Here is a 13,992-nt window from a genome sequence, read left to right as displayed (position 1 = left end):
AGCTCTTCCAAGGCCAGAACAGAAGCTCCACTTAGGAGCTAGGATCACCACCACAAAATATTACCTCGTGGGGCTCCCCGTGGTCCACTCTGCCCAGAGCCTCGCTTGAAATTCTGCTGATATCCATCCTAAAAGACAAGCTAGTTAGTACTGAAGAAAAGGTAATTTTTAATGCTTACTCTATTCTTACAGTCTTTCATAGCATACAAAATTCTGTTATTCTTTTAGACATTTAAACATAGCATTGCTATAAGATATTCTGTAATAGTACTTCTCTTATTTTCAAGATCAATGAGATACACTTCTTTGCTCATAAAAATCATTGTGTTTATCAAACTCTGTTAAATGAATCCCTATACTGAGTGCTAAGAAAAGCAACAGTCATCATTCTCCACAAAGAAGTATCTTGTACAGAGGTTCAAAATTAGCCCCAAATTACTTACTCTAGTTCGTCAAGCAACTACATTAGTCCCTTTCATTGTGGTACTTAGGTCAGGTTTATATTTTTAAACAATTTCACCTACCCTCTGATAGCCAGAGTAGTCCCGGGGAGCACTGAACTGAGATTGTGTATAACCACTGTTTGGAGTGTTAGTAGAGAATGAAGGGCGGTAACCATCATATCCTCCTAAAATTTAGGACAAGAAGAAAAAGCAAAAATTTTGTTGTTGTTATCTTCTTAAAGAGTTTTTACCTTCTCACTACTGACCAAGGAAGAACTGAAAAACTGTTAAGCCATGCTAGTCATTCAAACTAATTTCTAATTTCCTACCCTGATCTAATTTGTCTCTATTGCCTTCTAAGATGCAGCAGTTACCCATCCTTGCACATACACAACACAAAAAACAACAAATCTCCATAAGGTCTCATAATCTATAGAAAGCACTATCCTTTACAGGACAGTGGTAGATATGGGTTTAATACATACACAATACTCAGTCCCAATTCTGCCAACTTAAATAACTCTTATCAACACATACCAGAAAAAAGTTTACACTGTACATAAGAAGCTAATGCAGAGAGATACAATTTTTTCATAAAAAACATGACATATTTCTATATACTGTGCAAATTAGAAAAGAATATGAACTTTCTTTTGGGGGTTTTTGTCTTTACCTCTGAATCCATTAGCAGGTCCTCTGTATCCATTCATCAAGCCTCTAGCACCACGGGAACCCCCACGAGACACACCACGACTGTTGTAATAGGGCTGACTGCTACGTGGAAATCCAGTGTTCTGCTGAGGAGGCTGCTGGTGGTTACCAGTCACTTGATGGGGCTGGTCCTGAGAACCATGGTAAGTGCCAACCACTATAACAGAAAGAAAAAAGTACATATATACATGTATACACACACACAGATACACACACAGCTCATTACAATTTACCTGATTTCCTATATGCTTTCTCACTTAAGAAATTTCTTACAGTCTCCTCAAAGTTTAATTCTGTCTTTAAATTTTCATATTAATAACAGAGAAAACTACACATTAATGAAATCCCCATCTTGCTTCTACCCCTGTACTAAGCTAAGAGAATGAAGTTCTCCAACAATAATTCCAAACCTCTGAGAGCACACATTGTGTGAAAGCACACCTATCCTTCTAAATGACTTGAAAGGCTGTATTATTTACACATCTTCTGAGAGGCACCTCTATATAGCACAAATGACCTACAATAATCAAAAGACTTTATGTACTGAAATACTTAGATTCTGTACCATTTAATTACTTCTTTTCATTATAATAAAGCTCCTATTGCTAGTTTTCTTACTCCTCTAAATTTCCCTTGATATTTGTTAAAACATACAAAAACATACCTTCCCATAGCTAAGCAGCTATAGCTAGAATACTCAATTACAAAGATAAATCAGCAGAGGCCTTCAACATATACCCTGTCATAATACTTGAGTACATGTCAAGTATTTTAAATGCACAGCCAATTTAAAAAAGAATTAAACAGTACTCATACTGGCACTTAACCCCCTGAAGTGAAGGTTCTACTACTGGAAGTATGGAAGTATTCCAATATGGAAGGTTGTCCATGCTATTATACCTTGGATCCCTCCTCCTTCCACAATGGAGAGAAGCCTAAAATCTAGAAACCTTCAAAAATAAAACAGCAAGATACATTCCTGGTATTACCCCAATGTTCATAATTCACAGGAGAGAAAAAACAAGGCTAACAGTAACTTTGGGAGATAAGGAAGGTATAGACCAAAGGAAGGGCTATACTCAAGGAAGAAAAAGTCAGCAGCCTCCAGTCAGCCCAAATGTTGTATGTTTGGGCAGAGAAACAAGGTAGTGTGAGTCTTGAAAATTTATCTGACCTACTTTGTATCTTCAAGAAATCCATGTTTATGGGTTCTCAGAATGCTATTTTGCAATGAAAAAACTAGAGAATGCCTAGGAAGAAAAGGTTCTTTTTTGAACTATGTAATGGACCAAATACACCTAAGCACAATGTGATCTTTCAAATTATCTTTTACTACATTCTCAAAACATAGCTATAAAACAAATATCACACCAGTAAAATTTTCTATCTGTAAAGATTCACTCAGGAAATTCCCTGGTGATCCAGTGGTTAGGGCACAGATTTGATCCCTAGTGGGGGAACTAAGATCCTGCCATACCACATGGTGTGGCCAAAAAAAATTTTTTTTTATAAAAAGATTCATTCATATGCAAGTAGAAAATGGTCAGAAGAAGTGAATTTTTGACTTTGTCAGCAAGAACTTTATTATCCTTGGTCAAATCTCACTGCAAGAAACTCAAAGCGGAACAATTAAAGTGTGATCTTTATTTTAAAGATCCTAGTTAAGTGCACGTAAAGCATAAGCACGCACTTTCAGTCCATAGAGAAAAAAGTCATATATCCTTGCCAGATCTTTTTTTAATGTCATTGTTGATGAGATACTAATTCAAAACTTCTGAAATGATGGGGGACTTTCCTGGTGGTCCAGTGGCTAAGACACCACGCTCCAAATGTTGGGGGCCAGGGTTCGCACCCTGGGAACTGGATCCAACATGTTGCCACTAAAGATCCACATGACACAGCTAAGACCTGGTGTGGCCAAATAAATATTAAAAAAGAAAAACAAAACTTCTAAAACGATGGGATACACTGACTTAATCAACAAATATCGTTTAACGCCCTCAACATGCCAAGCCAGGTCCTAGACACAAGGGATGAGATAGTTTCTGACACACAATCCTTGCCCATAAGGAAGTTTTAATAGTAGGAAATAATAAGTAAATAAAATACACATACAAGTAAAAACATCTATATTATTTCAGGTAATAAGAGATTAAGGAAAACACCGAGTAGGGTAAGTGAATGACTAAAGTAAGCATATTATATTTGGATAAGGCGATGAAGGGAGGTCTCTGTGAGGTGGTATCTGAGCACAGGCTTAAAAGTCACAAAGCAAGCTATGCAAATAGTGGAATAAAGTTTCAGGCAAAAAGAAAACAAAGCATAAAGGACTTTTTCTTTACATTAAAGAAAGAAGATAATTTGTGTCTGTGGCTGTCTGGGCACATAACGAAGAAAATAGGACATACACAGGATAAAGGTAGGGGCCTAGATCGTGGATCTCGTATAAGGTAAAGACTGGGTTTCTTTTCTAAATATAATTGAAAGTCACTGGGAGGCTCTGAACAGGAAGAGAGACATCTGATTTAACATTTTAAAATCACTCTAGCTACTGTGTGGAAAACAGAATCGGCTAACATAAGAGTCAAGGGAGAGAGTTGCAATATTCTAGATAAGAGTTGATGGCTGCCTAGATTGCAGTGGTAGTGTGGATGTATTTGAGCAAAGCATATGGGCTGATTTATTTTGTACTGAAAATATCTTAACTGTTTTGAAGTTAATTTTCATTGATAACATATATTTTGACAAAGTAAAAAAAGATTATCTAGCATCAATGCTTCATAGTCAATTAGTGAAGTTGAGTAGAATATGAGATAGATTGAACTCAACTGGCACAAAAGGCAAAACTAACCAAATCAAATGATAAATCACATTGATAGATTTATCAATATGATAAATCACATATTGGTAATTCTCACAGTATTTCAAACTGTTTCATTATTAGATAAGTTATGGTGATCTGCAGTCAGCAATCTTTGATGTTACAACTCAAGTGAGGTCTTGGAGGATGGTTAGCATTTTGGGGCAATAAAGTATTTTTTAATTAAGGCATGTACACTGTTTTTTAGGCATGATGCTATTACTGCACACTTAATAGACTATAGTATAGTGTTAAGAGAATTTTTATATGTACTAGGAAACCAAAACATTCATATGACTCACTTTATTGAGGTATTTGCTTTATTGCAGTGGTCTGGAACCAAACCTGCAATCTCCTCAAGGTATGCCTTTACGTGGCACTGAATAATTAAAGGAGCCTGAGAATGAGAAGTCCAATTTTATCATTCAGAAGCATAGATTGCATAACTGCCAAATTTCTATCAGACTATGGTTGATTCAAACTCTACTGATTAGTGATGCTAACTACCACAGGGATATGTAAGAAAAATTATTGTTGACCCAAGTCTGTCAAGAAATCAGTAGAGTTATTCACATCAGTCAGGTTTACTAGTTTGTTGTGGGATTCAAATTAAATCTCTAATTATTTGAATTAAATAAGCAAAGACCTAAAAATATATATATATTTATGTCTTACAAATATAAGAAACCTACTATTGTCAGAAATATGGTTACTGGCCAAATTATGACCTTATTTGCTGGCAAGGACTTTGTTTTAACCTAGTCTACTAAATGTAGCCTTACCATGCCTTTACTGCTTAACTTTGTATAACTGACTTGTTGCCAGATATCATGCTACCAGGCTTCAATTAATTAGCAATTAAAACCAAAGTTGATCCTAATTCAAATAACAAGTTTAATTCCACTAAAATCACCAATGACATAGGCTATTTTGAAAACTCACTGACCAAAGGAAAATGGGCATATGGTCCCCAAAACCTGCACATAATTCACATACAGCAAATATGGACTTGATTGTACTCAGAATCAACAGTGAAAAATTAATTTGTTTTGGACTACTACCAAAATAAAAACTCTTGGTCACTGCCACTCTAAAGTCCAAACTCGCCTAACAATGTCAATCATTGCAGTGGAAAGCAAAAAGCCAACGAGGTGACACTGGTTTTCCTACCTGTTTGAAGCTGTTCTTGCTGAAGCTCTGTTTGTTCTACTTGGTGAGGCTGACTGGAAAAACTCTGATTATAACTGGCCTGGTACTGATTTTGCTGTTTTAACGTTTCTGGTTCATTAACAGGAGGAACTGGGGCATTCATATTGAACACCTATAAGTAAATAAAGTAAATGATTAGTTCTTCCCTTTATACTAATCATTTTCCTACTTTTAACATGGCAGATCTCAATGCTGGTCTTAACTGAGATGTAAACAACAAGCATCACAAAAGTCTCAAGATTTATTTCTCTCTCTGTCTCTCACACACACACACATACACACACACACACACACACACACACACACACACACACACGAGTTTCTCAGTTAATGCACTTCAGTGCTGGAAAATACACATACACGTCATAGAGCACTTTTTAGCAGAGTATAAATAAGGATTAAAAATCGGAGAAGACACAGGATTAGAATCCTTGGAAATGCTATTATAAATGAGAAATCTTAAAAGATGCAAACCCCTGATATACTATCACTTAGATAAATTAAATCTATGAACTTTAAGTTGAATATTTCATTATATTTTAATTGAAAATTAGTATTTTAAGCATTTAACTATGAATTTTCCTGTGAGCACTGTTTTAGCTATATTCCATTGATCACGGTATTTTCGTTATCATTATTTTCTAGAAATCCTGTGATTTAGAGATTCTCACTGAAGAACCGAAGTGTAGTATCATAACATCTATTACTCTGAGATATAATTCAGTAAATTAAAAGATTCAGTAAATATGACTAAGTATAAACAATTAATCTCTAGGTAATGATCTGTGTTGTGTGTATGCTCCACCGTGTCCGACTGTTTGGGACCCCATGAACTGTAGCCCACCAGGCTCCTATCCATGGGATTTTCCAAGCAAGAATACTGGAGTGATTTGCCATTTCCTTCTTCAGAGGATCTTTCTGACCCAGGGACCGAACCCACACATCTTCTGTATTGGGGGGCAGATTCTTTACCACTGTGCCACAAGGGAAGACCAATGATATATATCAGTCTACTTTTTTCAAATTTAAAATTCTGTTAAAGGGTGAAACTACAAAACAAGATGTAGGCACATAACTCCTAAGATTCAAGTTTATCTCTGTGAACAGAAAAAAATGAGTTTTATGTTCAATTAAACATAATCTAAAGTTACAGTAGATACAGACTCAAGCACAAAGTTTTTGTGACTTTTTGCTGAGACTCCACCATGAAGATAGTACACACCAGGCACTTAATGTCAACTGACTTAATCTGCTTACCGTTTGCATGGATTGGAATGGAGCTGCATTTACATTGATTCCACTGCTATGTAAAGGTTTGCTTGTCCCAGCCTGGAACACTTGAGGCTGAGAAGCAGCAGGAAGGGATGATGATGCTGTAGTCTGGTCTGTATTTAAAGAGATCGTTGCCTAAACACAAAGTGAATAGATGCACTTTAGTGGTAAACTAAGACCCATACATATGTTAATGAACTCAACTATCTTATGAAACAAAAATAATATAGTGAATGAGTTAGGTCCAAAACAAAGAGACACTATTAACAGTTATTTGCCTCCACCAATTCAAGTGCCTCATCAAGTTTATATGACCTAGTAACACAACTTGCCTGAATCTGGTCAATCGGTTCCTTTTGTGGTCGTTGCTCAGTAGCATGAGAAGGTTGGTACAAGGGTTGAGATGCTGTATATCCCTCACTTGTGGATGAAACCAAAGGAACCTAACAAAGAAGTAAAGAAATCAAAGCTTCATTCTGTTATAAACCAACTTCATTACATACAGGGCTAAGAAACAGACATTCATGTTAAAGAGACTATAAAACCTAACAACTGGAAAAATACATATATTATTAAGGTCAAAGTTAATAAACCCAAGCCCAGTTACGAAGTTCCCTATAAATGCAGATAATATCTACACTAAATTTTAAAGTTATGAAATCTAAACTGTCATCTCAAATTCTCAGTTAGAAATTTTAAAACTTCATTGTAATTAAAAACCACAAGGATTAACAAATAAATTGTTTTTATTAGTTCATTAAAGGAAAAATAAAGGTAAACATGGAAATAAAAGTTGATAGCTACTCATGCCAGACTTGACAATGATCAAACTCACACCTGGTTTTCATAAGCTAGCTAAGAAAGACACCAAAGAACTGATGAAAAACAAAAACTGCAAAAATTTTTCAGTCTTACCTGTGTAGCTTCTGGCTGTACAGAAACTTGATTAGGTTGAGCAAGTCTAGATTCAGAATGAACTGTAAAATTGACCAAAAAAATACTGTCATACAAAATCAAATTTCTTCAGAGATGTATAAATATCTTAGTCTCTAAAGTCAATTTTCTATAGCCAAATCCTAAATAAACTATTTAGCAATTAGGAAAGTAAATGGGGAAGTACAGGAAGGATTTTAGCTTTCAAGTGAGCATTTTTAGTTAACTGATACTCATTATTATTAATCAACTGCCACATGCCTTTCACCTTTTTTTGCAGTGTCAAACAATACTAACAAATAGGTGTAGAGCAGAATAAGAATCAATGCTAGAATTATCCCTGAAAAACGGCTTTTTAAAGCAGTTAACTACAAACAAGCACAGTTAAAACTTTGAGATAGATAATACCTAGAAATATTTTAACTATCAATTTTCAATATAATTGCAAATCCTTCCACTGGAAAAAATAGGAAGTTATCTTTAAAAAGCCTATATTCAATTCAGTGTGCATGTTATTGTCAACTTTCATCATTCTTCCACTACTGTTCCAAATCATAGTTAAAGAGATAATCAAAAATACAGTATCTTTCGTTAGTCATTTGGAAATCATCCATTTCCATTGGAGAGTCTAGTTGACTTACCATCACCTGAAAATCTAAATAGCTTTACAGATTACATCAGTGGTGCATGTGTTGACAGGCGTAGCTAAGAAAACTGTGTATTTTCTTCCTCTGGTAGAGCTAAAAAAGTGAACACTAATAACTCTGTGAGTCCCTGATCTGTTTTCTAACTCTTAGTAAAGAGACATGAGCTCCCTTTCCTTTAGAAAAATCCTAACTTACCATATTAACTAAGTTTATTAAACATAGTTTAATAGTTCCTTTTACCAGCAACTCCTTTTATAACATTTAAGATCAACATTAAATGTGTTACTTCATATTGTTCCACGTTTACGCCCTTAATGCTAACATGTTGTAGGAAAAAAACAAGATTCAAAATTACTAATGGTCTTTAAAAGATGCTCCACATAACCCAATACAAAAGCACCAACCCTATTTACTGTGCTGCCGTTTCAAATAATGGTTTAAGATTAGTGAGAAATTGAAACTTCAGCTGTCTTCTAGTCCATCTCTTCCACTTTCCTCTTAAGCATTTCCTTACCCCCTCACTACTCCATCTCATTTTTAAGTAATAAGATATTGAGAAATCCTCCTGGGGTACTCTTTCTACCCCCTTCTGATGCCTATGTCAGAAGCTTTCTCTATCTCTTTTATACTTTAATAAAACTTTATTACACACACACACACAAAAAAAAACAAAGGCTTTGGCAAAAAAAAAAAAAAAAAAAAAAAAGAGAAATCCTCCTAAAAAGCTGCAATCATCCTTCAGAGAAAGACACCCATCTTTTTTAGATTAATTTTTAAAAAGTAATTTGGTCTTTCCTTTTCCAAATATAGATAACGTTTTTTTTTTTTGTCACACAGCATGTGGGATCCTAGTTCCCTCGCCAGGGATCAAACCCACACCCACTCTATTGGGTACATAGAGTCTTAACCACTAGACCACCAGGGAAGTCCATTCCTAGGTTAATTTTGAAATTTAAAAAGCCAAGCAAAATTTCATACCAAAAAAAAACCACACCCAACCAGGCATAACACATCTATAGTTGTACAAGTCAGGATGTGGCTGCTATAGGGCAAGGGAAGAGGTTGTAACTAGGGACTACAAGGGAACACAAGTAGGCTTTTGGGGTATTAGTAATGTTCCACTTCTGGGTGCTGGCGAGTTCGAGTTTGTAAAAACTCATCACACTTTAAATTTCCATGTACGTTTCTGTATGCCCATATGCCAATAAAGTTAGCAAAAAAAAATCCACCACTAATAACAATGGAACTACATTTATGGTTCACATTATAGGAAAAAAGAGTTAACATTTCTTAACCAAATTAAAAGATACAAGATCTGAAAGTAATCATTAAAAATAAAAAGATTAATTTTCACGAACTTTACATAACCTAAAAACACTGGTTCTGTATTTCTCACATAAACATGATCACCACCAACCTGGAGGGCAAACCAGCTGGGGTATGTCCATGTTCTGTGCTGGATTCATTGGCTGTGCAGATACAATGGCAGGATCAAGTGTCTGGTTTTCAAAATCCAGCATTGAATCCTAGAATATAATGCAATTCATATTTAGGTAGGATATAATGTATAAAGTTTAGGTAGGATACAATGTAATTAAGTTAATGTAAACACCTAACCCATCTGTCATAGTGTTTGACTAGTACCTACCTGTATGAAATTATAGGGCCCCTGCATTTGTGCCATAAGGTCCTGTACTCGCTGTCTTCTCACGAGGGGATCGGCTTGAGCCACTGGGGTCAAAGAGTGGGGTTCTGGTACTGAAGGAGATGCAGCCTGAGGTTGCTGCTGGAGTGAATTTACCACCTAAAGCAGAAGAGGACAGGTTGGTAGAATGACAGAGCTCCATCCATCACCGTCATGACTGGTCCCCAAATTACACATACCATGTATACTAGAAACAGAGTAACAGATTTGAATGTAGTCAACCTGACCAAATTAAGCCAAAGTTAACATTCTGATCAATGTTCTCACTTCTACAGTGTTCCCAATTCCACAGGGTTGCCACATATTAATAGCATTTCAGATTTACCTTGTAAACAGCTTAAAAAAAAAAATACTGTGTCTACGTCCTAAAACCAAGTATTTTACTTAAACTGTTAAGCCTTCTACAGTAAGTAAACCTATACACCTATATATAAATATATATCTCAGTACCTGATATATACTAAGCATTCAAGAAAATGTTAGCTATCATTAAACTTAAGTTCCTATCATTTCACTCTCCACCAGTACCATAGGATCAAGCTCTATCACACCTTGTCTAAATAGCTACAGAAGCCAAATTTCACTCTACCTATCATCTTCCTAATAATTTCTCCTAATTATTGTTTTAAGTAATTCCCTGCTCTGCTAAGAAACCTCACTAACTGTTATTACTACAAATTTACATATTTCTCTGCCTGGCTGTTAAGCCTGGACAAGTCACAACCTTAGTTCCTTTATACGCAATACTGAGCTAACAGAACTTGGTAATCAACAGCATCAGGGTAAAGGAAGAGTCTGAGATGACACCTCAATGTATCCCCCGTCAGGTAGTTTTCCTGAAGGCTATCCATGCAGGAGACCAGATTTTCATGGCGCAACCTGATTAACAGGTTGTGTACTTAATAGATTGAGCATGTAAACTACATAGATATTTGTATATTTTCTTGTAATTGGAACAGTAAAGTGGTGATTATATTAAATATCAACAGAAACAAATCACCTTTTAAAGTCTTCTATAATGAGTTTGTTATTATAATAAATGTACTTATAATGCAAAATACTTAAAAATCTAAATTTGTTCTTAGGAGAGACAAAAAGTACTAATTAAAGACAAAAGACAACCTTGTAACCGACAACTCTTACCTCAACTGTTTCAACTGTCCAGTCATCTACCTGCTCCTTTTCACCACTGCTGAACTGTGTTTCTGCCATAAACTGTCTATTTACATACTGCAAAGCAAAGTAAATGTTTGAGACCTCTGTTTGAAAGACAGAAAGAAAAAGCTAGCATAAAATAAAAATCATACCTCTGTTGATTCAACTTCATTTTGTTCAGTGTATTCTTCCACTGGCTCAGGTTCTAAAAGGTTAAAAAATGATACAAAAGAGTGTAAAATATATTTTTAAAAGTTAACGATTCATTTAAATCCAGTTCCCCATCATATAGTTTGAATTTACAAAGTTATAGTTAATAGTAAGTTTCTATATTTTATTACTCTTACATAGTAGAAAACATTTTTTTTTAACCATGTATTCCAGGCTTATTTCAGTTTCAACAATAATTATTCTGGATCAAATATGATGCCAATAAACCAGCATCCTAGTCTCCACACTAATCTACTTGGTAAAAGTGGTGGTGGTCGGGTGGGAAAGACTACTTGGGAATTTTCTGGCAGTCCAGTGGTTAGGACTCAGTGCTTTCACTGCCAGGGCCCAGGTTCAATCCCTGCTCAGGAAACCAAGACCTTGCACGCCCCTTCCCCCACCCCACCCCACCCACCAAAAAAACCCGACTTAAATCGCTTTATATGGATCTGCAACCGTAAATTCCACCAATCTGCAGTGTTCCTGTCTAGTTTCAACCTAATAGCTAACACTTGTATGAAATGCTTACCATCATATACATATTACTTCCTAAATGAAGAACATGAGGTACAGAAGTTCAATAAGTTGCCCAAGTTTTACACAGCTAACACGTGTTGTCATCAACTTATCAGAAAAGTCTTCATAGTAACTGTTTACCTACATATTAGTGATACACTAGATGCTAGAATAGATCTCTGGTGCCTGAGAAATTTATAGTTGTAACTCTCCATCATAGAAAACAACAAAACCTCATACCAAAAAAAAAATAAAAAACCTCATACCATTCTCCTCAAATACTGGCATGGTAATAAGCCACAATAAATGAGCACACATCAGTCAAAATCTATTTGAAAAGCCATATATACAATAGTGGCCCCCTTATCCATATTCCAACTGAGCAATAATGTAGCAAGAAAAAGACATCTGTAACAGGGATAAAGATCAATAAGATAAATAACTGATATTTAACACCTCTGGAATTACTCAATGTGTTTTGTCAATATTTGGTCATGCTACAAGTTTCTCTAAAAATCTAAGTGTACAAATGTAACTAAATAAATGTCTAGCTTGAACCTGTGGAAAGGAAAGTAAAACCAAGACCCTAAACTAACGTTCACAGCCACCTGAGTACTCACCAGCTTCAGCTACCTGGTCTTCAACTGTAGGTGCTGAGGCTGCCTCCTCTTCCTCACACAGACCATTCTGGTGGTTGTGGGTGCTGTCAAAGTAGTTTGACTGGAAAACACGCTCAACAATTTCCTTTAGAGCTTTATCTAAAAACACATTATAATTATAATCTTAGACTATCTGACTTAAAAGATTAAACATTCTACAAGATATAGTAGTAAAAAAAAAAAATCAACTGTTACTTAAAAAATTAAAACATTAAATTCCAAAAGAAATTTATTACAAAATAAAAGAGAACAAGAAATCATTTGTATTAAATTTTAAGCATTTCAAATAAGTTAGTCCAAAAAAAAGTCCAAAATAAAATCATTTATTCTTTCAATAACCATATATTTAGCAACTAACTATATGCTACTCAATGTACTAGGCACTGGCACTACAGAGAGGTATGTAAAAGACATAGTATCTGCCCTCCTGATTATCATTTATTCATTCAATAAGCATTTAGCACCTAACTATATGTTAAAAAGTCTACTAGGCACTGGGGCTACAGAAAAGTATGTGTAACACGTAGTATTTGCCTTCCCTAATATAACAGTCCAATAGAGAAGAGCTCTCAACTACTCACAAAAACAGTAAAATACCATCTGTGAAAAGAACTACATGGAAGTACATGCACTGGACCTAATCGAGCAGAAACCATGAGAGGCTTTCCTGATGTAAGGACTGCAAGAGCTGAGATCTGGAAGATGAGCAGTAGAGAGGAAAAAAGTATTACAAGGCAGAGCCAACAGCATTTACAAAGCCCTGTACAAAGAAGGGTGCCAAATACAAGTCAATTTAAGTATGCATTGAGACTGAAGCAAAGGAAATAAGGAAAAAGCATAAGGAAAGATAAGTCTGAAGACTGTTAAGGGCCAGAATTTGCAAGGTCTTACAAACTATATATATAAAAACTGCAATTAAAATAAAACCATTAAAAGATTCTAAAAAGGGATGGATGGTGAATTCAGGTGAGAGCACTACAGAAGAGAAAAAGCAGAAAAGTAGAGAAAGAAGTAGATTCAAAAGATATTTAAAAGGCAAATATAACTGTCAGAACTTGGTACATAAAGCTGTCAGGGCAACAAGTCAGGCAGAAGGTCTACGTCAGGAGTTAATTTCTGGCCTTGTAGATGTAGATCAAGAACTATAGTAACTATACAGAAAAATGAAACTTCAGAAACATTATATCAAAGGAGTATAAAATTAATCCTATACTCCTTTGATATAAAACTATTGGGAATTTCCTGGCCCTACAGTGGATAGGACTCTGTGCTCTCACTGCCAAAGGCGTGGGTTCAATCCCTGGCCGGGAACTAAAATCCCACAAGATGCGCAGCATGGCCAAATAAACTATTTAACAATTTTTCGAATGCTGAACAGAACACTTCATGTGTTCTCTCTCCTTCTCCTTCAGAATCTCCTACCTCAGAGCTGTTTTAAAAACTTATGAAAACTGAATGCAAAAAAATACACTAATTTGAGTAAATTACACCTTTCTATTAACTGTAAAGGTATTACATTCCTAAGATGCAAGAATGAGGCTAGGTAGAAAGTAACATCAAAACAAGCGACAGGCTTAGGCTTTAACCCTTATTAATCAACAGAATTCATGAAAATTTTATCAGACATGACCAAAAGCTACTTTTGAATCTAACAAATTTATACCCATGTCAA

General features: G+C 35.4%; 1 protein-coding gene across 1 annotated transcript in view; it reads right to left on the bottom strand.

Moving 5' to 3' along the window:
- The window catches only part of CAPRIN1 (cell cycle associated protein 1), a 35,163-nt gene that overhangs the window by 3,313 nt on the left and 17,858 nt on the right, over positions 1 to 13,992 (bottom strand). Inside the window, exons 7-18 of the mRNA XM_052652096.1 lie at positions 12,282 to 12,419; positions 11,088 to 11,140; positions 10,924 to 11,010; positions 9,724 to 9,879; positions 9,493 to 9,601; positions 7,411 to 7,472; positions 6,828 to 6,938; positions 6,481 to 6,630; positions 5,185 to 5,335; positions 1,117 to 1,311; positions 525 to 628; positions 65 to 128 (exon numbers count right to left, since the gene is read on the bottom strand). Of these exons, the coding sequence (XP_052508056.1) occupies positions 65 to 128; positions 525 to 628; positions 1,117 to 1,311; positions 5,185 to 5,335; positions 6,481 to 6,630; positions 6,828 to 6,938; positions 7,411 to 7,472; positions 9,493 to 9,601; positions 9,724 to 9,879; positions 10,924 to 11,010; positions 11,088 to 11,140; positions 12,282 to 12,419 (1,380 nt within the window). The remainder of the gene's footprint in view (positions 1 to 64; positions 129 to 524; positions 629 to 1,116; positions 1,312 to 5,184; positions 5,336 to 6,480; positions 6,631 to 6,827; positions 6,939 to 7,410; positions 7,473 to 9,492; positions 9,602 to 9,723; positions 9,880 to 10,923; positions 11,011 to 11,087; positions 11,141 to 12,281; positions 12,420 to 13,992) is intronic.

The sequence above is a fragment of the Budorcas taxicolor genome, chromosome 15, assembly GCF_023091745.1.
Source record: "Budorcas taxicolor isolate Tak-1 chromosome 15, Takin1.1, whole genome shotgun sequence".
Classification (NCBI taxonomy): Eukaryota; Metazoa; Chordata; class Mammalia; order Artiodactyla; family Bovidae; genus Budorcas; species Budorcas taxicolor.
The sequence above is the reverse complement of the archived record's forward strand: the minus strand, read 5'-3'. Positions and strand labels throughout refer to the sequence as shown.